Source organism: Anser brachyrhynchus (assembly GCF_964034855.1).
Source record: "Anser brachyrhynchus genome assembly, chromosome: 4".
Taxonomy (NCBI): Eukaryota; Metazoa; Chordata; class Aves; order Anseriformes; family Anatidae; genus Anser; species Anser brachyrhynchus.
The window spans coordinates 24,740,281-24,765,327 of record NC_137698.1 but is presented as its reverse complement, the minus strand read 5'-3'; the positions used below and the strand labels follow the sequence as shown (position 1 = coordinate 24,765,327).

Sequence of the window (25,047 nt, the reverse complement as noted above, 5' to 3'; positions counted from 1 at the left end):
ACTAATTAGCAGAACTTGATGATCCCACTTTCAGTATATTTAACATATGTACACATGTAACATATGTATTTGAGCATATGTACAACTTTATATGATAAATATTGAGAGAAATACCATACCGTTTATTTGATCTTTTTCCTGAAAGCCCTTATATAGCATCGGAGGAAGTATACAATACTGTATAAAATACATATACACAATATATTCCTAATGAACCAGGAATGTTACCTACATGCAGAGTGAAAGTGAACCACAACATTTTTATAGTAATACTGTGGTAATGCCTAGAAATTCAGTCAAGTAACACAAACCTGCAGTGCCATACGCTGTGGAAATCGGAAAGTCAGAGACAAAAGCCATGCCCTGAAGAACTTTTAACTCAACTATTAAACAAAATCCTCTGTTGCAGAAAGAAGAGAAACAACAAACCACTTAAATATCCCCATAAATAGACCTAAAAATAAAATGCTAAGTTAAAAAAAAAAAAAAAGAGAGAGGGAGGAGCGGTGTTAGAAAAGTGTCAGAGGATTAGGAACATAGATTTTATATTCATAATTTGAGTATGATACTTGGTAAGCTCTTAGTCTTCAGAACATTTTGGGACTACAATACAAAATTCCATGCAAGACCAAAACAGCAGTCATGTTTATTTACATCTCTGTTTTCAGGATAAATCACTGCACCTAACCCCTCAAGAATCACTGCCTATTCAAATCCTCACTTCTCGTCTCCCACACCTTCTGTAAGCAGGAAGTAAATTATCTGGACTTAAACACCTGCTATGGTGTTAATTGGATTTATTACTCCTTGAACTACACTCTCATTTGTGATTTGGTGACTAGCTAAGCTATCTAATGCAAAAATAACACTGAAATAACAGGCTTAAAACCTGTAACTCTATATCTCTACACCAAGTACAGCCATCTAAGGAATTGTATCACGATGAACACAAGCCTTTGGTGCTCTTACAGAAAAGCTAGAGCATGGATATTTCTCTGGCCCTTCTGACCCTAAAATTTCTGTAAGCTCTATGATAAACCAAGTTTGCAAAAATATATGTATTTTCTACAAAAGATATATGATTTGTTAGAAATGGTGATGAAACCTAATGCTTTCATTATGTTCAGTGTGAGAATTCTTGTTGCACTATCCATCAGCAACTACAAGTTTTCCCCGCATATTTCTAACCTGAAAAGACTGTCTACTTGAAGTACAACACTAGAAAAGCCAAAGAATCAAACTAGTCAAGACACAAATTTTTAATTAGCAAAACTGAATTTCAGACTGAAAGTAAGTCTTCATGTTAAAGTTAGATGTCATCAACTCACAGTGTAGGTAGTCAGAGAAATCTTCATTAAAATGATGAGATAGATTAATATTTGATGTACTTGTTCTTCAGGCTTCTGCTGATTCTGTCCCAAAGAGACTATGAAGCAATGAATCAAGACAAACTGCAATGCAAATTGTAGCTCTTTGCAGCTTGCTAATTCCTTTTTCACTGTATGCCTTTGGTAAACTTACATTTAAAAAAAAATAAAAAAAAATGCAAGATTCAAAGTCCTTAACACACACACACCAAAAAAAAAAAAAGTGCTGTTGTGGGTTCTAGAAGGCAGTCAATATGAACCTTAAGTAGCCAAATCTTTGTTTAGTTATTATTGCAGCTATTATCCTTACCAATGCAGTGTGAGCTACTGTGTTAGCACCATCAAAGAGGATGAAGTTATCAATGGAAACACTTAACTTCTGTTGATACAGAAGACATTAGGAACCATCCCCATGCATTTTGCAACACTAGTTGTGTTTATATTATGACATCAGGCTGAACTGCTACCTGAAATTATGACACCATTTATATAGTCTTGATGCTCAGGGACCCATGGACCTTGGTGCTCATGGCCTCATGCACCTATTAAAACAAGTCCAGAGGAGGGCCACAAAGATTATCAAGGAGCTGGAGAACCTCTTTTACAAAGACAGGCTGAAGGAGTTGAGGTTGTTCAGCCTGGAGAAGAGGTGGCTAGGGGGAGACCTTAGAGAGGCCTTCCAGTACCTAAGGGGGACCTACAGGAAAGCTGGGTGAGGGACTCTTTGTCAGGGAGTGGAGTGACAGGACAAGGGGAATGGCTTTAAACTGAAAGAGGGTAGGCTTAGATTAAATACAAGGAAGAAGTTTTTTTGTTTTGTTTTGTTTTTTTTTACTCAGAGGGTGGTGAGGCACTGGCACAGGTTGCCCAGAGAGGTTATGGATGCCCCATCCCTGGAGGTGTTCAAGGTCAGGCTGGATGGGGCTTTGGGCAACCTGGTCTGGTGGGAGGTGTCCCTGTCCATGGCGGGGGGTTGGAACTGAATGGGCTTTAAGGTCCCTTCCAACCCAAACCATTCTATGATTCTACAACCTACTAGTCTTTGGTTTCCAGCTGAGTAGCCATTCCAGTTTCTTGTTTTCTCTTGAAAGTGATCAGCAATTAACAAACCCTGCTTCACTAATTATTAGTTTTGCTAAATACAAACATAAAGTCAAACCCAACCACATACCATGCTATTGCATTGAGGAAAATTGTGAAAAGCTATAATGCCACACTACAGACTTAACAGACCGAAGGTTTAATAACTGAGGGTTATCAGCAGGCACTAGTATATTAAGGACACTGAACTCTAGGGGCCAAAACAATCAGTCATGTCATTGAAATAACCAAGAAGCTAAGCCACAGTAACTGGAAAGGAAGAGATGATGAGGAATAGAGGTATGTTCAAAACTGGCAAGAGGGTAGTAGGTAAATGTAGCAGGTAGACTAACAGTTAAAAGTCTTCAAAAATACATCATTAAAACCTGTTACATGCATTTGAGGAAAAATATATTATTTTCTATGTATACTTTTATACCTATCATCCAGACAGGCACATACACAGTTAATGTTAATTCTTCCAATGGAAAATAACTTAAGTAAGCCCAGTAATATAATAAAGAGCAAAGCAGTTCTTGGAACCATAAATACGGCTTTCAGCAAGCATTAAAGGAACTGAGTAAGAGCAGAAGCATACCTTTTATAATTTTAATTTTCATTAAGCCATTCCCTGCCAAAGAAAATAACTGAATGGTTCCAGGAGCTAGAAATATTTTCAAGGTCTATTAATAACAAGATGAACGTTTTTCATCTAATAAATATTCAACTAATCTTCATTCAACCTATCACCTCATTCAGTGTAAAAGAAAAAAAAAAAGTACAAGCCAACACTGCATGCAAGAATTATTCAGATGCATGAATAAGGTAAGGTATTTAAACAATAGGGTGTGCCTTAAATATTGACTACACATCCAGAGACACCTCGGTCTTTAGGTATTGCAGATCACTTAGACAAGGGACAGTATTAGAAAGACAAGTAATTTCTGCAGGTATACAACATTTGCTTTTGTATATGGCACATTCTACACAATCGTTTCTTTTGCCCTGGATTCAATTTCTGTGACATTCCTGGAAGTCGTACCTAGATTTTAGGTCATAGTGTAGGTACATATTCTTAGCCTGCCAGATTCAGACTTTTATTAAAAGCAGACCTATTATCAGTTCTTCAGAGATCATTTGATTTGTCCTTATGCGATGAGGCTGATTGAACACACTTGTATGTTTATCACAGCACCAGCTCCTCAGCAACACAGATCTACCAGAGAGCAGCATCCTACATTGCCATAGGTAAGTACTGTAGCCAGAGGAAGTCTGGAACAGCGCTATTCTCCAGTACCACCAGACTTCTCCCCAAACTGGATATCTAGTAAAAAGAAAAAAAAAAAGGGGGGGGGGGGAGTTTTGTGCTTGCAAAATTAGATTTTAAAAGAGCTCCATGGAAGAACACTGAAATTCAGAAAAGACTTATTGTATTCTGTAATACCATGAGAAAATGCCACTCCATCTCCATCTTTTGTGGATTGCTCCTTATACCTAAAAAGTTACCATTACATTTCCTTAGTGCAAGTGTTGGTGACGTCCATAGTAGGAGAAAAAAAAAAAAAGCATTAAAAATTAACCAGGTCACTACAGAGTGCCTTTGCAACTCCTAGTTTAATTAAATCTTTAAAACGTAAATCTCAGTCTCTCTCATCAGAAGGTTGGACTGGTTTTAGCCCAGAGTGTCATACAATGATTAAGGTCTATTCCTTATTTCATGGTTTGGCTAAGTAACAGCTTTGACTACCTTTCTAGCCAAAGTGGACAGAATCAATTGCAGACTAAGTGAGCAAGTATGTGGTAAACAGCCACAAAGAAAGTAATATTGGCTACACTACTTACACTAGCTGCAGAAGTGAATAATAATTAATAGAAAAAGTAAAACATCCTCCTCAGAATCAGTTTCATACAATCTTTTCTGTAAGAGAAGTCAAAGAAAAGAGTAAAAACAGTAACAAATCAGAGAAGCAGATGAGAAAAGAAACAGATGAAGACCAGACTTGAAAGGAAACTTAGGAAAGACAGCTTTTATAAACAAAAATGCCCCACTCATATTAACTTTCTAATACCAGGGAGAAAAATATTTGGTCTGATGCTCTTATTATGTAACCAGGTTTAGTTAGTATACCAATTCAGATTATTTCAGTTTGAGATCAGCTTACTTTATAAAAGTTTAAACAATTATATGTGTTTCCAGATAGCTAAAAGGGTTTTCATGTCACTTACTTTATTATGCTACGATAAAGTCCCTAAGGAACTGAAGCAGAAGGCTCTTATTCCATTCACTGATAGGATCACATAATGGCCTTTTAAAAATTTACTGAAATTAAAAGCATATGTATATATGTAAGATATTGGTTTATTGGTTTGTTCTTCATTTATGCTATGTATCTTTAACAGACTACCTAGCTGAGGTATGACACCTCAGGAAAAAAAAAAAAAAAAGGAATGGAGGGCAGGAGGAAACTTTTCTTTCCCCAAGGAGCAACTGAGAATGCTTAAAGTGGAGCTACTTTTCTCTCTACTTTGAATAGAATTTGTCAGCTATTGGTGTACTGGTCCTACAACTAAACGAAACTAATTTTTTCCCTCTCTGCTTTGCTGATATGAAGTAATATCAAACTGCTAATAAAGCTTACTTTAGATGCACTGCTTCTTCTGTGTACAGTAGCCAAGTTACCCTGACAAACAAAATAGAACATGTTCCAAAGAGAAAGAATTATATTGGCTAGCCCAACACTTCAGAAGTACATACTGCATTTTGCTTCTCATGGGACTTCACCCATCCTTTTCAAATCCTCCACTTGTTTGGAGAGTGCATCCATTAGCACAGTAATTATTCTAGGGCTCTGCAGACCTAAATGTCTTCGATCTTTAGCTCCTCTGCACTAGTGTCTTTTGCTAGTTGCTTTTTAAGGATAAACAGCCAAAAAATAACCTTATTTGAGAAGACTGAAGCTTTAAATGCATTCTCCACATCAGTCAGACATTTCTCTTTACTGCTATAAAGATCCTTTTTAGCAAGCACACACACCTATTCCATTCATCAATTAATGTAATTCATTTGGTATCTTAACCTTTTCAGCCCTATCATTTTCCTGCATTTTTTTATTGCTTTGTATTCTTTGAATACTCTTCTTTGTTCCATATTTTAATATATATTTCTATAACATTCAGATCTTTTGGGGTTTCTGGTTCAGTCTCACTGTTCTATCATTATTTTCCTGTCATCCCTCCATGTCAGGATAGCTTCAGTTCACAACTTTCTTTACAAGAAATTTTGGTAGTAGTCTATAATATCTAGAGAATGTTTCTTTGTAACAAATGAAATATTTTGGTACACTTCACTTTAGTGTTTTCACAGTGTTTTTTTAAAGCCTGTCTAATTCTCATTCCATTAAATCTATCATTACTTTCACTGTACATCTTTCACTGATGTAGGCTTTAATTTTTTCTAGTTTTTCCTCTGCTTTGAACACCTATATGTTAACCTCTCGATGACAGCTGGTACTAAGAAGTGCTGAACTGGCTAGTGAATTTTGAATAACAGGAACTGGATTCATTGCTTCCATTTGTTTCCTCAGTCAACATAACCTAAGCAAAAGTTCATTAACTTTGAAAACATACTGTAGTCAGGCACCATCTTTGATCAGAAGTCTAATTTGAAAATATTATGCTTAAAATAGAATTTCGTACAGTCAATTCCAGAATTGTTATTTGAAGTTTTATGCAAATTGCATGTATGCTTAGGGACTGTACAGGCATATTTTAAACATATGTAAAAGGATATTGAGATCCATTATTATTACACCTTCTACATATTGTTGTGAATGATCCATTCCCTGCAGAATAGCACTTCACTTCCTTCAGCATTCAATTAATTTATTGTACTCAGTATTTATTGCTGAAGTATAGTTAAAAAGTGTATTTTAGAAGAAACCTGTATGTCACAGTGGAATAATAATAAACTATAGTCCAGATACCGATGAGAGGCGAGACATTAAAGGACATCTAATTCATCATAAAGTATTGTACATTAAGCTCTCAGTTTATTTTCTACTTAACTCTAGCTAAAATCACGTTCCTATAGCAACTCCACAAACAAATAGATATGCCTGGAAGAGTTATTTACCAGTAAGGTTTCTGGCCTCCAGTGTGTACAGGGAGGGCACTGCAATTTAACAACATCTTTGGGTAGTAGCTTCCATTTAAGGATTGCCAAAAAAAACCCCTATCCATTCCTTTAGGGGAATTATGGTCCTGTCTTGTTCAGCCATCTCAAGAGCCTTACTATTATGCACAACCATCTCTTCCTCTGCCTCACTGTTAGCAACCTCTTTACTTAAATCCCAGTCTCATCAATTTCAGCTGGAAACATCAGCTACTTGATCATGACACTGAAAATAAAAAACGTCATTGCATCTCCCAAGGTCCTTATAACCTTTTTCCTTTCATCGAGCATCTGAAAAATATTTTCATCATGAAAACACTGTGATGGAAAATGTAATGTCTGACAAGTAAGAAATTAAATGCTTTTGTGGTGTTTAAGAATAACCTCAACAAACAAACAAACAAACAAAAAAGGTCTCCATTCCTTCTTTATACTTCCTAAAAGTATTAGGACATTGGGATTAGGATGACAGTAGATATAATATGTAAAGAATGCAATGGCTTCTCTAAAGGCCACAGATATCTTGATGGATTTTCAAAAAATTCAGCCCCCCAAAGTATCAATTTTTAAAAGACTCATGATCTGCAAGCTACTTTTTCAAATGATCTAGCAGATCTTCAGCTGGAAAAAATATTTTGCAATGAGAAAATTCGCCATAAGTCTGAGAAAATCACCTCTAAACAGAACAGTTATATTCTAGAGCTGTATTAGGTCCATGAAACTATAAACCCAAATGGCAGCTTCACACATGCAAAAGAAATTGATACCCATTCCTTTGGACTCCTTGGAAAGCATTGCCTAGGTTGGCATTTAATCTAGTGGTCCCTCGAAGAGCTTTGTAAACTTTGTTTTGCAGTTTCTAGAATCAGAAGAAAATAAAGTATTAAAACACAGGATCTTGGACAAGTCTCAAGAAGGCTTCTGAGGTGATTTCACTGGCACCATGCTTGTTAGGTGACAGTTCTTGCTGAAAAACTATTTATTTCTAAGCAAAGCAAATAATTTTGAAGCAGCACCACAATTTATCTGCTATTTAATAGACATTTTTAATCAAATTTACACTATTATGGAAATCTGAAACAGTTAAAATATTAATTATTTGCAATAGAACTTACTAGCCTTGTCTTCATTATTCACACTGTATAATAGAAATTTTGCTAGTTAAGATAAAAAAAAGAAAATACGTTACAGCAAACACTGCAACAGGCAGACAGAGAGGAGGCAGATTATTTATAGCCTTGGTTATAGCACACTGGTATAGGGGTTATGAACAAGGCCTTCTGTCAACTACTTCTCAAAATGATTTAGTTACTATTTAGCCAGGAATAGGGCTCCTACAGAGAGCTTTACAGACACCACAGTGATGCTCCAGGTGACAATACAAAAAAAAAGCACTAGGCTGTAGAAATAACACTGGTAATACTCAGTCCTAAATAGCATTGAACTTTATTCTGACACACACTAAGCAATTACTTTGTACCAGTCTATCCTCACTGATTTCAGTAGGGCTGGTCATGACAGACCTGGAGAAAGACAGATGAAACCCAGCCTTTTCACTTTGTTCCCATAGATCACAGAACAAGATATCAATATTCACTACCTTCAATGTCAAATATAGAATTCAAATTTGAGAGCCAACTGACACTCAAGTGAAATCAGTCATAGTGGGAGATCCTCATTTGTCTGTCTAATTCAAACCATTAATGCAAAGTGCCACAGTCTTCCAAAGAAAATACAAAATATCATGGAATTCCACAGACTGCAAACTATTCTCAGCTGAATGCAGCAGGAGATCCATATATCTCAGAAGAGAAGATCCTAAAAACACTACGTGATAAGCAGGAAAACATTGCTGTGTAGAACATTTATTTGTTTGTACTCAATGTAGCACTGGGTTTAGCAATCTTCCACTGACTGATCTTTTGAACTGATAATCTAGCATACAAATAATAAGACTAATACAAATAAGACTAATACTTCAAAGTAAAAATGGATCAGAATGGTGAGGGATAAAATGGGAGGCAATAATCAGAGGAAAAGGGAAGACAGAAAACCTTATCAAACCATAGTTCTTCATCCATCATGGCTACACTATAAAACATCCTGGACCACAGACAAAAATAACTTTTCAAGCTAAGTAATTCATGTGCTACTACTTTAAAATCTACCTAATCAATTAAGCAGAAAGATCTTCAAGCTCATTAAAAGTAAGAACTCTATCCCTTAAGGATCAACAAAGCTGGGTCACCCCAAACTAGTAAACAGCTTCCTGGGATGATAAACCTCTATGTCGCCTATCATCTTGCATTGGACATCCTATATGAACAGCGTAGCAGAGATTTTATTTGAAATCCACTGATTTGAACTCACCCACTAAATCAAGACAAAATTAAAATAACACGTTTAATCTGATGTTGATGATCTTTCTTTTTTAGGCTTTCCTGGTGCTTTCTGCCTCTGCAGGCATCATGGCAATGTTCTAACTTGCATGAGGATTATTCAGTCAGAATTTCATCAGACCATTAAGGGTGGGGAATTAAGAGTTTTACAACCCACAGCACATTTTCATCTTCAGCAAAGATTCAGATAAGGAAAGCACCAAATGACCTTTTTTTAAAAAAGACAAGAAGCAGTAGAGCATTTAGAATATTTCTATGCATTTTTATATTTTCTTTTGCAACCAGCCATCTGTTTCATCCTAATCCAGCTACATAAAGAGGCTATAGTCTGAAGACTGTTCCTGGAAAGGATAAGGCCTTTAGGCCTATGATACAGATGCTAAAACTCTAGTCAAGCAATGAAGACAAAAAGTTAGCCTGCCATATGTTAAAAAGGAGCTTTCTTAGCGGAAGGGCTTTGGAGATGGTCAGGTTTTTGTTTTGCATATGATTTTTAATCAACATGTTCTACCTTAGATATCTCCTACATATGAATAATTTGGTATCTTGTTCTTCTGGTAGATCATAAATCTTTATCATAAATCTGAGATTGACATGAAATAGCCTTGGGGATGTTTTGATATTGTAGCATACAGCTAGGAATTAAGAAATTGCACAAGAGAAAACATGGTAACCTGCCTTAAGGCAGGGAGGCGAGGCAGGACAGAAATCAAAATCCAGTGAGAGGGCTACCCTCCTTTGACAAAATCTTCATTAGATACACCATCTGAAGCAAGGACAGGGCTCAACAAGAGCACTGTCAAAACTCATGAGATAATACGAGCCACGGCAGATCATGAGATGCTCCCCCGCTTTTTATCCCCGTCATCACTACTGAATGCCCATCAGAATCCAGGGCCTTCTCCATGCTACACTTGAAACAAATTTTTACATGATTTAATTAATCTAGGGGCTATTTTAAACTATCCTTATCACATACAGCCAGTAATGACAGCAAACAGAGCATAGCCCAGAAGATGCACCTTCTGACAACAGACTGTCAGGCCTGCATATTCCACCAAATTCCAAAATCTGTGAATTTGATACTCAGAGCAGCTGGACTTTTAACAAAGATTTCCAGTCCTCAAGACCATCCCTTTGAAAATTCTAAGCACAGATGTAGAAGATTAAATAAATAAGAATCAAATTTATATAGTTTTAAATAGGCACTACACCCAAAAAGATTTCCATCAAGAAGAAAAATAAATTACCAACACACGTAACTGAAACTTAGATTACAGCTTTATAAAGATATAAAACAGACTTTCATGTCTATATATTGTGACTCAATTGGAAGGTTACAGAAAATTCCAGAAGTCCACAGAGCTGACAGATGAATTCTCATTTAGGTACATATTTAAGGTATTACAATTTCAAAGGAAATAGTGTATCTAGTTTCAAATGTTGAAAATAAAAAAGAAAATGGAAGACTCACTGCAACATGCAATTTTAGATGTTTCTGAGAAAGGTATGTACTAATTCAAGGGAGAGTGAAGAAGCACACTTTTGTTAAACTGTCAAACTGGTAAAATCTTAAGAGTAAGCACTTAACTTCTTATGTTAGTCACCACATCAGCATCTGTGATGTGACTGATGCTGGAATGCATTTTTATTTTGGACATCTATTGGAGACTGAATTAAAAATAGCAGAATATACTGCATTCTTCTGCTAACAGTTCTATAGGCAATGCAGAGATGGAAAGAAATACATAATTTTCCATTTAGAAAATATTAAATTAACTATATGTAGTTTGCTAGCTTTATAAATTAAAAGCTATAGCCAAAGTATTACACCAAAAAGGATGGTGTGTATAGTGTGTGAATATCTAAAAACAGTCAATTCATTGTCATGAAATAGATGGCTGCATACCATTCAAAGTTCCTTAGAAAGAGTTCAAACAACAGATGTTCTTGGAAAATAAATAAATAAATAAACAAGCTAATGTCTCCCAAACTGAGGAGAAATTAATTCTTAAGTTGTCCAGTTTCAACAGCAGAATGGTCTAAGAGCTTACCATACAAGACTTGGTCACAGCAGTCACACCAGTACACAAAGGGATGATCTCCTGGATAAAGACTTTATATACACCAGCATACTCAACTGAGGGTATTCAACTGTCAGTAGGAAACAGGTAGTAAGAATATAAGCCCTGAAACATATCCATCCATGGAAAGAGCCTGCTGCAAGCAAACCCACAGTAAATTTACAGTACCTAGAGTTTATCACAAGTAAACCCACCTTCCCAGAACTCTTCTCAGTTCAAGACAACACAGAGAAGCAGAAAGAAGTAGCTAACATATTTAAGTAGCTAGTTGGTAAGCACAGAACTGCACAACTTGCACATTTAAAATTGATTTTAAAAATGTTTAAAGTTAAAAAGAGTTTCAGCACTGTCAAATCCACATGTGCTTCGTGATACAAAGGATGTTAGCATTATTCATTAACTCAAACCTGTGTCAAGGGAATAATAACTTAAATTCTATCCTTGATTTAGATTTGAAAAAACACCTTGCTGGAGGAAAAAGAAAAAAAAAAAAAGAAAAAAAGTGTTAGTATCATATACTTCTTTTTGACATTTTTTTTTCTCCTAAAAATATAATCAGAATGACACCAGGGAATATGGAATGGACCATGGGAGCAAGTGAAGGAATTCAGGTATTTCAGGAATTGCTTCCGGTGTTACCTCTTCCCTTTTTCCAGTTTTTTTTATAAAATCCATCTTCAAGCATATTTTTTACTTGGATCCAGTGGTATACACATGAATCAAGTCACATTAGAGAAAATAGTTAATGTTTTGCTAAATCTAGATATGAGAAGCCCTTCCTCCCTAAACAACCATCTGAAAATATGCATTCTTTCTGATTGCCTTTCAGTTCATTGTCCCTCATGAGACTGTTTACCCAAACATGAGATTAACTGAATACTGGATCTTAAAATAGGTCATCTATCACCAAAAAGTACTTACTGGAGTAGACACACAGTTAATGCTTGTAGGTATTTGAGGCTGTGTTTATCCCACTTTACTTTATCTGAGTTATGGCCTGCCTCACACTTGGCTGCTGCAGCCCTAATCACAAAGAAATCCTGAAAACTGTTTAAAGTTTGATGAACAAATACAATATATACAGAGCATTTATATAAAAGCTGAATGTGGCTCAGGCTATGCCTTCATAAACAAGCAGCATAGCACAAGAGAAATGGAGCTGCAAAGTAAAATAGCTGATGCTGCTGGGAAGGGGGCGGTGGGGGGCAGAAGTTTACAAACAAATTAAAAAAAGTGAAAAGCTGAAACCCTTTATTTCTCTATTAAAAAAAAAATCATTTATAAGGTATCTTGGAAGACTTGGGGGTTACTAAGAAGGACACTACCAAAGGCATTTGATGATGCACCTCTTACACTAAGCTGCAGGTAGAAGGTGAATATCCAACTAGGCATTATCTCAGGAAGAGGTAAGTTGCAAGATACAACACTTCACTGTTCACATACCACCTTTAGAAGACAGCATTATCTTGCTTCTACAGGACAACAGTAGATTTGAATTGGAGCATTTAGGCAGAGAGCCATTATATTTTCAAACACTTAGAAGAAGAGCAAGACAATGTATATTTGAGCTAGCTGGAATAGTTTATGCTACCTTAACATAAACAACTTTAAATTCTGATTCAAGTGGATCTAAAGCTACAGGAGTTTAAGCAAAACAATTTTGCCAGTGTGGATCAGATATAAATACCAAGGGTAATGGTATTACTATTCACACTTAAAAATAAAATATATATTTTCCTAATAGCCGTGTCAGCTTTTCTGCTCCAAAGTATTTGACAAGCTATATTTAAATAAGAAAATGTCAGCTGATGCATATTTCCAAACAGGTACATCTATAATTCTTTTAAATCAGTACAGACAAAGATATTAAATACATACAGATACTATAGTATGAACTACTGCATGGTAAAGCCATATTGTCTTCTCTCTTTAAAATAGCGTAAGTGTATATAAATATTTTCAAATAATGGATGAACTGTTCTTAGAGTAAATCTTTTTGTAGACTTCCTTAGAACTCAAAATGCAATGGCAGTGGCAATTCTAAAATAGATGCACTAGTAAGGAACAAAATTATTTTAGTTTGCCTGGAAGGCACTACATTAATGAAAAAAAAAAATCTGATTTACTTTTAGAATAGAATTTCTACTATAAATACAACTTCAGTTCAACACTTACTGAATTTCACTTAAAGAAATAAAAATGTTTGCACTTTGGGGCATTCAAAGTAACATATGCAAGTAAATATACCACTTGTCTTGGATAATGTAGCAGTGTATTTTGACATATACTCTTATTTCCATTTATATAGTGGGGAAAAAGTAAATAACATTTTAAAGCTACACTAAAACAACTCCATTCAGTAACTTAAAACCAACTCTTGCATTCACTGTCACTTGGCAGTATGACTACTCTGTTTATAATATTGTTCTAATAACAGGAATATACATGTTCAAAGAACAGTATTTAAAGAGCCATTGAGATTCGAAAATCTTTGCTGTTTACAAAAAAAAAAAAAGGAAAAAAACACCTCTAGAAAGACATTTTAAAATTCGAACTTGTTACAAACTTTTCTTAAGTTAATTCATAGAACTGCAACTGCTCACTGCCAGTTGCAACCAAAGGATCCTTATTAAATAATTATTTCTTTGAGGCTTGAACAAATTCCCAGAAAACAGCACTGGAATAAGAAAAACTACTGACACAAGTAACATCTACTTGATGATTTGGGATCAGTGTGCGTTATTCACACAGATCCCAAATCAGTGTGAATTCAGAGTTATTTTCTGTTTCTTTTTTTCTTACATCCATTCAATAGATTGCAAAGTTAAATTTTAGAACTTGAAGATCTCTTTTTGCTACTTTTAATATTTAAGAATCAAAGCTAGCAATCAGTTGTTGTTTTTTTTCCTCAGAGATTTTTAATATTCTTTCGTGATTGCTACTGAGCTCATTACACAGAGCATGAGGGACCACCTGAAGTACTATAAAGATACTCATGCTGAGAACAATGATACAATATGAATTCACTAACAGCTAGCAGGCACATTTTACAGGAAAATTAGACATATCCCTTGCTGGCCTAACTTTTGATAGGATCTTTCACTCTTTAGAATACCTTCCCACTCATGAGCAAAGAAGCCTAGTTAAAGTTCTACCAGCATAGTAAAACACAAAACCACTTGAAGCCCTACTGGATCAGAACAAAACACCTCTCTAGCTCAATACTCAATTTTCAAACAGGCTCATAAAAATTGTTTAGGTTGGAAAAGACCTGCGAGATCTTCTAGTCCAACCTTTAACCTAGCAATGCCAAGTCCACCATGAAACCACATCACTAAGCACTACATCTGCACATTTTTTGAAGACCACCAGGGATGGTGGCTCAACTCAACTACTTCCCTGGGCAGCCTGTTCCAGCGATGAATTTTTTCCTAATATTCAATCTAAACCTCCCCTGGTGCAACTTATAGCCATTTCCTCTTGTCTTATCACTTAGTGCTTGGGAGAAGAGACCCATCCCCACCTTCCTATAGACTCCTTTAAGGTAATTAATGAATGCTTTTGGAAGTAAAATAAGGAATATATATTTTATCCAACACAGCCTCATAAATTATACAAATTTACTGTGTAGCACCCTAAGAAATTCCAAGGAGCCCTTTTAACCCTTTTAAAAAATAACAATGATTTTAAAAGTACCTTCTTTTGCTATCTGCCACTTACATATAGTACCAAGGCTGGTTGGAGTTGTAGGTTAAACACCACAGCTATCAATTAAGCAGTTTCAGGATTCTTTCAGTATTCTCAGATGAGTTCAGTTTGATTCTGGCAATTGGTCACTATCTTACTGATTAAATACCTCTTCTACTGCATGTAATTTGAGGTAACGCTTTGGGTTTGTTCCCCATTAGCTGGGTTCTTTTTCCTCTGTATTGAGTAACAGTCTGGTAAATAATGATTGTAATGATTTAGCTTTATGCGTTATGGATCATCTAGTTTCAACCTGCCTGCCATTGGCAGGGACACCTTTCACTAGATGAGGTTCCTCAAAGCCCCATCCAATCTGGCCTTGAACACTTCAGAAGAAAGATTTACATTAATCTCAAATCAGAAGCAAGATTTTTAAAAGTACATCAATTAAATAATTTGAAGAAAGCCACCTTCATAGCAGTTTGAATGACAATCAATCATTTTAGAATTATTTAAATCAGCTCTTTGTATGAACTGTATTTTTCACTGCATACTGCTTCACTGAGCCAATGAAATGTCATAAAAACCAGTCAACTGACAGAACACTTACCACGTGGCAATCAGGAAGTCTGTATTTTGCAGTTAACCTCCAAACTGATAAATGGATGACCTGTATTGCAACAGTTTTAAAATAGTTTGGCTTCTATATAAAGCAAGAGATTTTATATTTCTTAACTTCAATTTTAACTCCAGTTCAAATCTATACAAATTTGCAAGTCTCTACCCAAACCACGTTAGGAAAGACTATTTTGGATTCCTGAAAACACAGATTATTAATAGTCAAAAAGACAAAGACATTTTAATTAAGTGTACTATTGTTGTCAGACAAGAACCACAATGGAAGAAATTCTCACTCTTTACATTCTACTTTCCATTGCAGGAACCTAGTTAGATAGATAATCTGTTAGTATAGACAGGGCATGGGAGGTGGAAGAGAGTTGAATAAATAAATAAAATATAAATATTATTTGATATAACAGAATATTGTAAACTAATAAGCTAAAATATTAAGACAAATACCTGTTTCATTTAGGAAATAATTACCAACAAGTTTTGTCACAGTTTTGATGGCACTGATCATCAGCTGCCACTGACTTCCCTGATTATGTTTAGCACTTCTTAGAAAACACAGCATTTTTTCATTCGTGACCTACCCCACAGTTACTGCACTTGAGCAACTTCTCACTGAAATATATGGCTGCTTCACCCATACTCAGCTGTAGAACCTGAGTCCTGCATATTGCAGGTTCTTCAGGACAGAAGTTATATCTAATCTGTTCCATTACTCTGTAAGGAAAAACACATATTTGCATAAGAAAAAATTAAAGACATTACAGACTTGACATTGATAAAAACTATTTGTAAACAAGACTGAATTGTAATGGATGTTCAGTACGATGTCTTTTCTACAACAGCTACTGATCGTTTACATGTGCTATATAATTTGAAATGAATTCATCAGCCTTGGATACAATACATTCCATCATCCAAGACACTCCCTTGACACAGATCTGAGCAGGTATATATTTAAAAACTTATTTTATTTTTAATAAAATTGAACAGATTAAATATGATGTGCTAATGTGCTACTTCAGGATGTGTGGTAATAAAATGCCAAAGAACAAGCTGCAAGCTGCTTGTTACTTAAGATACTCAAAGAATTAATTTTATGCTGGCATATACTGTAATTAGAAATAGCTCCATGCATCATGATTAAGCTAGTAGCTATGGAAACCAAGGCACAATAGAATAAATGTAAAAGGAGAATACTGAATAAACCAATCATAAATCTCCTTTAATCTGTTTATTTTTAATCTTTGTCATAATGCAAATTGGAATACTAAGGGTAGATATTACCTTGTTTTTCTCAACCTTTGTATGTTTGGAAAGAATACTGCTTCTTATCAAAGGTATCAGATTTTGTTTTCACATTAGAACTTCACAGCCCACACAATCCTAGGTGTCAAAAGCACACGATTTTAACGACCCATTATTTAATAATTGTATATATTTATCCCTTTATGAAATAAGAGATCTGTGGTTTCAAGAGAGTAAAATCCCCATTGTGTTCAGTTCCTTTAGCTATCCTGATGGTTGACTGCTGTACTTACTCCAGTTTACCAGTCTCCTTATGGGTGATGGGAAGGATGGACATACGAACAGCATTCTCCTGATGCAATCTCACAAGTGCTTACTAGAGGGAAGGATCACTTCCCTTGCTATACTGGCTACACTTACTGTGGCCACCAAGCATAGAGATAGCTTTTATCTCACAATACTGACTCATATTCAACATGCCATTCACCAGCACTATCAGACCCTTTTCTACAGAGTTGTACCTTAGGCAGTCACTCACCAGCTTGTGCTGTTGCATGGGGTTATTCCTGCCTGGATGCAGGACTCTGCATCTGTCATTACCAGATTTCACCTGGTATCTTTTGGCCCACTCCTACAGCTAATCAAGGTCCCTTTGAATGGTAGCCCTGCACATAACCCAATGTATACGCCTTCCCCACCCATTTAACTTTCATCCATGAACAAGACAAGGGCACCTTCCATCCCATCATCCAGGTCAAAGATGAAAATGTTAAACAATATTTGCACCAATATCAATTCCTGAAGAGCATCACTTGTAATCAGCCATAAATTAGGCTTCAAGCTGTTCACCTCTGCTCTTTGAGACATACATCCTCTTTTGTGTCTCTCCAATTTGGCTACAAAAAAAAAAAATCTATAAGAAATCATGTCAAAATACTTGATTAAGTTGAGGTAAACATCATTCACTGTTCTCCCCTCATCCACAGAGCCAGCTCTTTCATCACAGAATGTAATCAGGTTAGTCAAGCATGATTTGTCCTTGGTAAATCCATGCTGGCTGTTCTCAATTACCTCATTTACCTTCCTGTGCCTGGAAATGGCTTCCAGGAAGATTTATTCCATAATCTTCCCAGGAATTGAAATGATACTGACCTGCATACAGTTCCCTGGATTTCCTTCCTAATCTTTTTGAAGGTGGGTATGCTATTTGTTTTTTTCTCTATTCACTACAGACCTCTTATAACCACCACAAGCTTCCAAAAATTATAGGAAGTAGCCCCTCACAATAAGAGCAACATTGGATGTGCCTCCAGGAGTCCTAGTTTGCTTATGTGGACTATAACTTGATTTTCCTTGGTTATAGGTAGCACTTCTCTCCCCTAAACTATCGCATTATGCACAGAGGTCTGGAAGTCTAGCAACCAGAGGCCTGGCTCTGAAGAGAACGTTTTAAGGATTTCAAATATTAAAATGGGAAAACAGTAGGTATATTACAGAATCATAATATGTATCTACCTTCATGAAGTGACAGCTTATGACAACATTTTGTTATCCTATTAGGCTGCTAATGTAACAGACGTGTTCAGGTTTTTCAGAAGACAACTGTTGTAAGATCTGGTCCAAATATATGCCATTCTCTATGCTGTTGCAAATGATGAATAAAGATTTCAGATATTATTACCTTCAGGCTTAAACAAATTTTAGATAAGAAAAATCTGACATTCGCATGGTCAGAAAATATTTCCTTGTTAATTAGGACTTTTAAATGAAAAAATCATAGAAAATAACCTATTTTTTCCGACCACTAATATAATCAATACAAGAAATTATTGTTAAGCTAAGTTATTACACTTTCAAGTCTCTTTTCAAGAAAGCACTTGGCTAAAAAAGTTTAATTTTTTCATTCTCGCATAATATCCTACGGTGCTTTTCTGGACTATTCTTTCTGCTTCCTCTCTACACCAGCACAAATAATCATAAAACAAAATATGCAGAACAACACTTTGAAGGGCACAGCCATTTTTTATTTTTTTTCCTGCTGCTTCTGCCTGTGCTTTTTGCTTCAAAAGGTGTATCCTACTAATGTCTGTCCCCTGCTTCATAGGAACTAACAGCACTGCATCACTGTGCTAGAGGAAAGAATCTAGTAGAAATGGCAATATCAACAGGACCTCATCAAGTTTCATCATACCAATAACTCTTGAGTAAGGAAAATGGTCATGATACCCATCTTTAAATTCAAAATCTGCGATCTACACAGTAACTACATTGAACATTTTTTCTGCATTTAAAGACACACTCTTGACAAAGGTCTTTCCAATTTGGAGGAAAACTAGTTATAAATCTCATTTTGTTTTTTCAACAGTATTTTTACAATGGAAAGAGAACAGAACGTAAAAGTCCACTTCTATAAAAACATGATTAGCAATGCTCATTTCTCATAGCTTACGCAACATTTGCACAAAAAACTCTCCAATTAATATCTTTATTATGATATAGGAATGGTTTTACTTTTAGAACCCAGTTGAACATTTTTATCTCTCAGATTTCAGGTTGTTGCTAATGAATTTTAAGTGTGGGAAGAAAAGAAGAGAAAAAAGCATCATTCAAATGAATTAGTACCCAGGATAAAGAAATCATGTCTAGCTAGAATACCTGTAAAATTTTATCAGCACCATTATTAAAAGTAAGAAGTCCTAAACACAGAAGTCCCTAGCAAAATATTCACTATTTTTTTCTATGCTATATCAGTCCCTTCATTTGTTTATGCTATTATCATCCTCTTGTTCTCCACATTAACTTCAATGATTGCCCGAGCTTTCTCATACAGTATTAAAGCATATCTAACAATTCTGTGACCAGTTTCACCACTAGAAACAGGATTCTAAGTGAAAGTCAAAATGACTCATGAAGATATCACAAAAAGTTGTTTCTTTTTTGTTTGTTTGTTTTGGGTTTGGTTGTTGTTTTTTTTTTTGGGGGGGGGGAGTGCACACTCAAGAGCATTTCTTTTTTGAAAGATCACTGAAATGCTGCATATTCCACAAGCAACATTTTAGAACTAGTCTTTTCCAACAGACACCCTCCTACTCACTACCAGCAGTATATATTATTTAACAGAAAACATTACTGCAATTTTGTTGAGCCACTGCTTACCCACCTCAACAACATCTGAAGCAACCGCTTCACATGTTTAGAACGACAGAAACAGTCACCTACCAGCGCTAAATAAATAGTTCTCTTGGCAAGAACTTGGGTGTGCTGGCATGATGCCACCAGCACCTACTATCAGTCTGTACTATTGACCTGCAGCAAGTCCTGGGCCACAACAGCCTGCACCACCATTGCTGCTGTTTGGTGACATTTGGGCACCCTTCCCGTGGCTCCACTTTTACTAAGAACAGCTCTAATATGGCATAAGTGGCAGTTTAAAACAAGTGCTCCTACACAGGATTATCATTCTGTATGCAGCGTATGATGATTAATAACAGAAATATGCACAAATGTATAGAAATATGTTCAAGTTCAAAGCACTGTAAGAATCACCTTTGCATTTTTTAGATCTATTTCTACCAAACATACAGAGCACATACTAGCATTCTGCAATTTCAATGCATGCTGGCTGGCAGTGGCAAGAGCAGATCTACATGAAAGAAATCAGTCCATCAAGACTGAGAAGCTGAGAATGCTGAGAAGCACAGAATACGATATGAGGAGGCTGCAGCTGAAACTGGAAAAAGTCCAAATGTGACATCAATAACACATTTGCCTTTCCTTCATTACAATAAAAGGACTTCAGAAGATAAAGAACCAGAATGAGAACATTTAAACTGTTTTTTTTTGTTTTTTTTTTTTAGGGTTCTGCTCTGGAAATAACAGCTGCAGTACCTTGAACCACTAGCACAACCAAAGAAGTTTCTATTTTTAGCAGCCATACCAGACTGCATTATTATGTGAATGCCTTTTAAGCACACATATGATTTGCCAGAAGTAGAACGATGAGCAAGAGTGAAGTACTTGAGATTCTATACATACTTCACATTGTGGAATTACAAATATTCCAACTAGAAAAAAATAATAATTAAATACATTCTTAAATTAAGGAGCTTAACCTGCATTTTTTTATCTGGGTATGTCTGATTCTGTATTTAAAAAAAGAATCATTGATAGGCTTCATAAGAACAACATTATAAATATAGATGCTAACATTTTCTTGATAGCTGACAAAAATAATTTATTTTTTCTGCAGGGCGCAATCTGGAAAAAACTTTAATCCATGTCTTCTAAAAGATGCTATGAAAACAATGCATCTCACAGACAACAGTCAAATGGAAGAGCCATTCCCATAGAAGTGACTTGGAAAATTAGATATCATTATTTTTTTATGACTGCGGAGATGAAGACAACTCCACTGAAAAGAAAATCTTCAATATTTTCTACAATATTCATGTCTATGAATAAATGACAAAGTTGAGTCTAAAAGTCTGTGAAATTGTGACTCTTCCACAACTGAAGAGGGAGCCATTTCCCACTAGTACTAATATAATGCCCTATTATACAATATTTTCTTTAGAAGAGTGGAGTTTGAGGGCTCTGACTGACAGGAACAGAGATTTTTCACTCTGTCTCCTTGTACAGGTATGTGAGCTATTCCTCAATAACATACCAGACTACAGTTTCCAAACTCCAGCTTACAACACAGCATTTCCAAAACAAAGTGGAATCACCAATACCTAGATTGGAAAACTGTGTGGTAACCTTATAAGCAATCCTCACTCATTTATCAAAACTTTGTATTTTTACTCAGGTTGATTAGCACATCATAATCCACATCACTATCTCATGTTGCACCACAGTTAAAAGCTCCTAGAATAAAAAGGATGTAGTGTCCATTCCTGTGCTTTTTTTTATGCCAGACATGATACCCAAAACATTTTCTAAGCTGTTATCTGTGTAAAAACCTGCTGATCTGAAGTCCAAGGGAAAAAACAATCCCTCCTTGAGGTTTTTGGAGGGACTGAGACTGGGAATCTGAGTGACCTGAAAAGTCTTGCTGGGAAATAAGGGAAGGTGAACAGAAGGACATAATGAGGCCTTGTCAAGGTCTTTATCAAGACATAATAGTATTATTAGGTTCTCTACCTCTAAGCAGAGATAGCTATAGTGCCTAGATGATTGTATTTAGTTTCCCCATTTTTTGAGAAAGGGTATGAGCCAATTCTGTTAGTGTATTACTATAAGCCCCTTGAATGTTAATCTAACCCATTGCAATCAACATCAGAAAGGCTATTTAAAAAGAATTAACACAAACTCTTTTATTTTCAAAGATGCTGAGAGAGAGATTCTTTCTTTCCAGGTGCAGGTCCATAAAACAAGTTGAGCCAACACAGGGCTCCTACATCATGTGTTTTTCTGGTCCTTGCTTTATATTGTCCTTAGTTACCTATCACCAGCTTGATACATGCTGGCTTCAATACAAACTGTACTCCTCCATGAACCAAACCAACTCTAACCAAGCAGAAAAAAAAAAATGGCTAATTTTGTGATGGGATTAGTGACTTGAATCAAGATCGACAATTTTGACTTCAAGAAATTCCTGTGATTAGGAATTGTGTTGTCTTCTGTGTCCTCCCCCCTGACGTGCTCCCTGTCAGACCTTATCTTATCCTCCAGTCCTCCATCTGCAGGCAGGCAGGCAGATGCACCCACATTCAGCACGTCCTGCTGGGAAAAACATTATCAGCCTGACTTCGCTCTTCTCCTCAAAGAAAAAGCATTTCCATTCCCTTTAAAAACAGATGATGAAGTCATTGTGATTTTTTAATAGAACAGAAGTGACTACCACAGGCTACAGGAAAGGGGAAGGCAGAAATAAATGTCGTAAAGAAAAAGCAGGATGGTAAGAGACAAAATTATTCTAGATAATATTCTCATTTTCATTTTGTTCCATTGTTTTTAAATGCTCCCTAGTTAGAAATTGTGCTCCACTTCTCACGAATTCTCAGCGAATTTACAACTAAAGGGAGAGATGAAGGAATGGGAAACGGTTTATAAAAATGTTTACAAATCTAAACCAAGAGCATCCTTCCGACTCCGGAGCAGAAGGCTCCTACCGGTTTTCAAAAGCGCATTGCCCTCTGCTGGGCGCGCTCCCACACGGCCGGGCGCTGCAGCTCCTGGAGCCAGGCGGCTGGAGAGCACCAGGGCTGGCAGGACGTGGGTGTTCCTGTATTAGTGCTTAGGTGTGAAGTCAGCTGCTGCAGAGAAAATATAGTCTGGGGTCTGTTGTGTTTTTGTTTGTTTGTTTGTTTTTCTGTTTTCTTTTCTTTTGTATCAGGAATGAGTGGCTTCAAAGAGCCACACATCTATTTATTTATTTGTTTATTGCTAGCTCTTGCTGTAAAAGGGGACCTTGCCACAAACCTATTATCCACACTTCCCTGCTGCTCTACAGGACACCAAAATAAGCAGTGTTTAAGTTCAGAGAACTCCAGTCAGTCCTCTGAGTTCACTCAACAAACAGAGGAGTCTCAAAATCTTAGTGACCAGCTGTCAGCAGGTAGGAGCATTTGCAATGCTCCCATGTTTACAGGGACTGGTTTTGACCTCAGCTTCATACAGCAGTCACAGCATAAAAGAAGCTCCCATGTGCTAAGTTTCATAATGAGGAAATGCTTCACCAGGCTTTAACCCTGCTTTTTTCGTACAGGCTGGAAATATCTGCTCAGATAAATTGTGTTGCTATCTATTTTTATGCTACAGAGCATTAGAAGATTGTAAAGAAAGCCTTAAAGAAATCTTCCCCACTGGCCAACAGTCAGCTCACCTTATTCAGCTGTGCCAAATACAGTACGTCACTGGCATATGCTGCAATTCAAATATAAATTGCCTGCATGTGGTGCAATAAATAAACAAGCCTGAATGGAGTATGGAGGTGATCATGCAGCCAGAAATACCATAACTCTTACATGTTTTTACAGGACCAACTACCATCGATCAAAAACAAAACAAAACAAAGAAAAACACAAACCACAGCATTCTGCCATGCAGGTAACATAAACAGCTTACAGAAAAATAAATAAATAAATAAATAAATAAATAAGTGCAAAATGAGCCTGCATTTCTTGACAGTGCACTGATTCCTCTGAGAACAGCAATTCAAAGTCAGTATCTTTTATGCTGATCTTTAAGATTCCCAAGTCAAATAATCCTGAAGAAAAAAAAAAAAAGCACTTCTACATCCTCAAAACTAACCCTGCTGATGCTACATTTCTCAGTAGTGCTGAGTGAAGCAGTCAGCCTCAACAAGCAGTGTGTAAGGCTGGGAGATGGGGTCCAAGCAGGAAGGCAAAAGCTTTGAGCCTGTTACTGGAGAAGAGCGTTCTGAAAGCTGCAAGATTTGCAGTTAGAGAGGAAAACTCACTTGGCTTATCTTTTCTAGAGCTACAAGTAAATGTACCAAGGATTAAGGAAGGAAAGAAAAAAAAAGGGGGGGAGGGAAGGGAAGGGAAGGGAAGGGAAGGGAAGGGAAGGGAAGGGAAGGGAAGGGAAGGGAAGGGAAGGGAAGGGAAGGGAAAGGAAGGGAAAGGAAGGGAAGGGAAAGGAAGGGAAAGGAAGGGAAAGGAAGGGAAAGGAGAAGGTCATATAATGAAGAGCAAAGAATCTAAAAATATCCTTATCTATGATTTGGTTTGGATATCATTGTCTTAAGCTTCAGTTACACAGCAAAGGGGACATTATAATTATTTCAGATTTGGTAAATCATACGGTACAGAGTATTGGATTAGGACTGTGTTGAAAGTAATGGAGTATCCACTGGAACTGGATTATGAATGTTCAACATTATGAAAAGTAAAATTAGTTATTTTTTTGAAGAATATATTACTCTTGTTTAGGCAAGTCAAGCAGATATATGTAATTATTTAACAAGTATAGCAGACCAAAAAATGTTTTTGCCTTATTACCAATGTTGCATCATATAAGTTTTCAGCAATGGATTAAAAAAAAAAAAAAAGCAATTATTACCTTTCACATTCTGTATTTGCACAAACACCTATATATTATTTTTTTTTTGCTTACGAATTCTGGAATGAAGGCAGACCAAGACCACCATGTTTTTTTAAAATGTTCAAAAAATCTGAGCAAGACACAGACACAGAATACAAAACACATCTTCAGAGCTGTTAGAATGTCAGTTGCAAGAATTAGCAATATGTTTACAGTGTGCCAAGCAAACTCAAATCTATGTACTATGGGCTACAGAAAACTCGACTGTCATCCTTCATCTGAAACATGTATGTTTTCTAATTGCACATAAAAGTAGATTGTTACACTCACGTATTTAAGATGGTAAGTAATATGAAGAATTAGCATTCTCCAGG

At 36.2% G+C, this 25,047-nt stretch overlaps 2 protein-coding genes and 1 long non-coding RNA gene across 6 annotated transcripts in view; 1 reads left to right on the top strand and 2 right to left on the bottom strand.

The window, feature by feature from the left end:
• The window catches only part of GPM6A (glycoprotein M6A), a 176,660-nt gene that overhangs the window by 142,626 nt on the left and 8,987 nt on the right, over positions 1 to 25,047 (bottom strand). The gene's annotated exons all lie outside the window — the stretch shown is intronic.
• LOC308194490 (uncharacterized protein) lies at positions 1,083 to 17,087 on the bottom strand. Its single transcript, XM_080590522.1, has 4 exons — positions 16,960 to 17,087; positions 16,003 to 16,135; positions 15,399 to 15,458; positions 1,083 to 3,771 (listed from the first exon to the last, which is right to left on the bottom strand). Exons 1-4 carry the CDS (start codon positions 17,001 to 17,003, stop codon positions 3,682 to 3,684), a joined length of 327 nt encoding a protein of 108 aa, XP_080446648.1. The 5' UTR covers positions 17,004 to 17,087; the 3' UTR covers positions 1,083 to 3,681.
• On the top strand, positions 16,142 to 24,764 carry LOC308194491. Its single transcript, XR_013950596.1, has 2 exons — positions 16,142 to 17,860; positions 18,030 to 24,764. It is a non-coding gene; the product is annotated as an uncharacterized lncRNA (long non-coding RNA).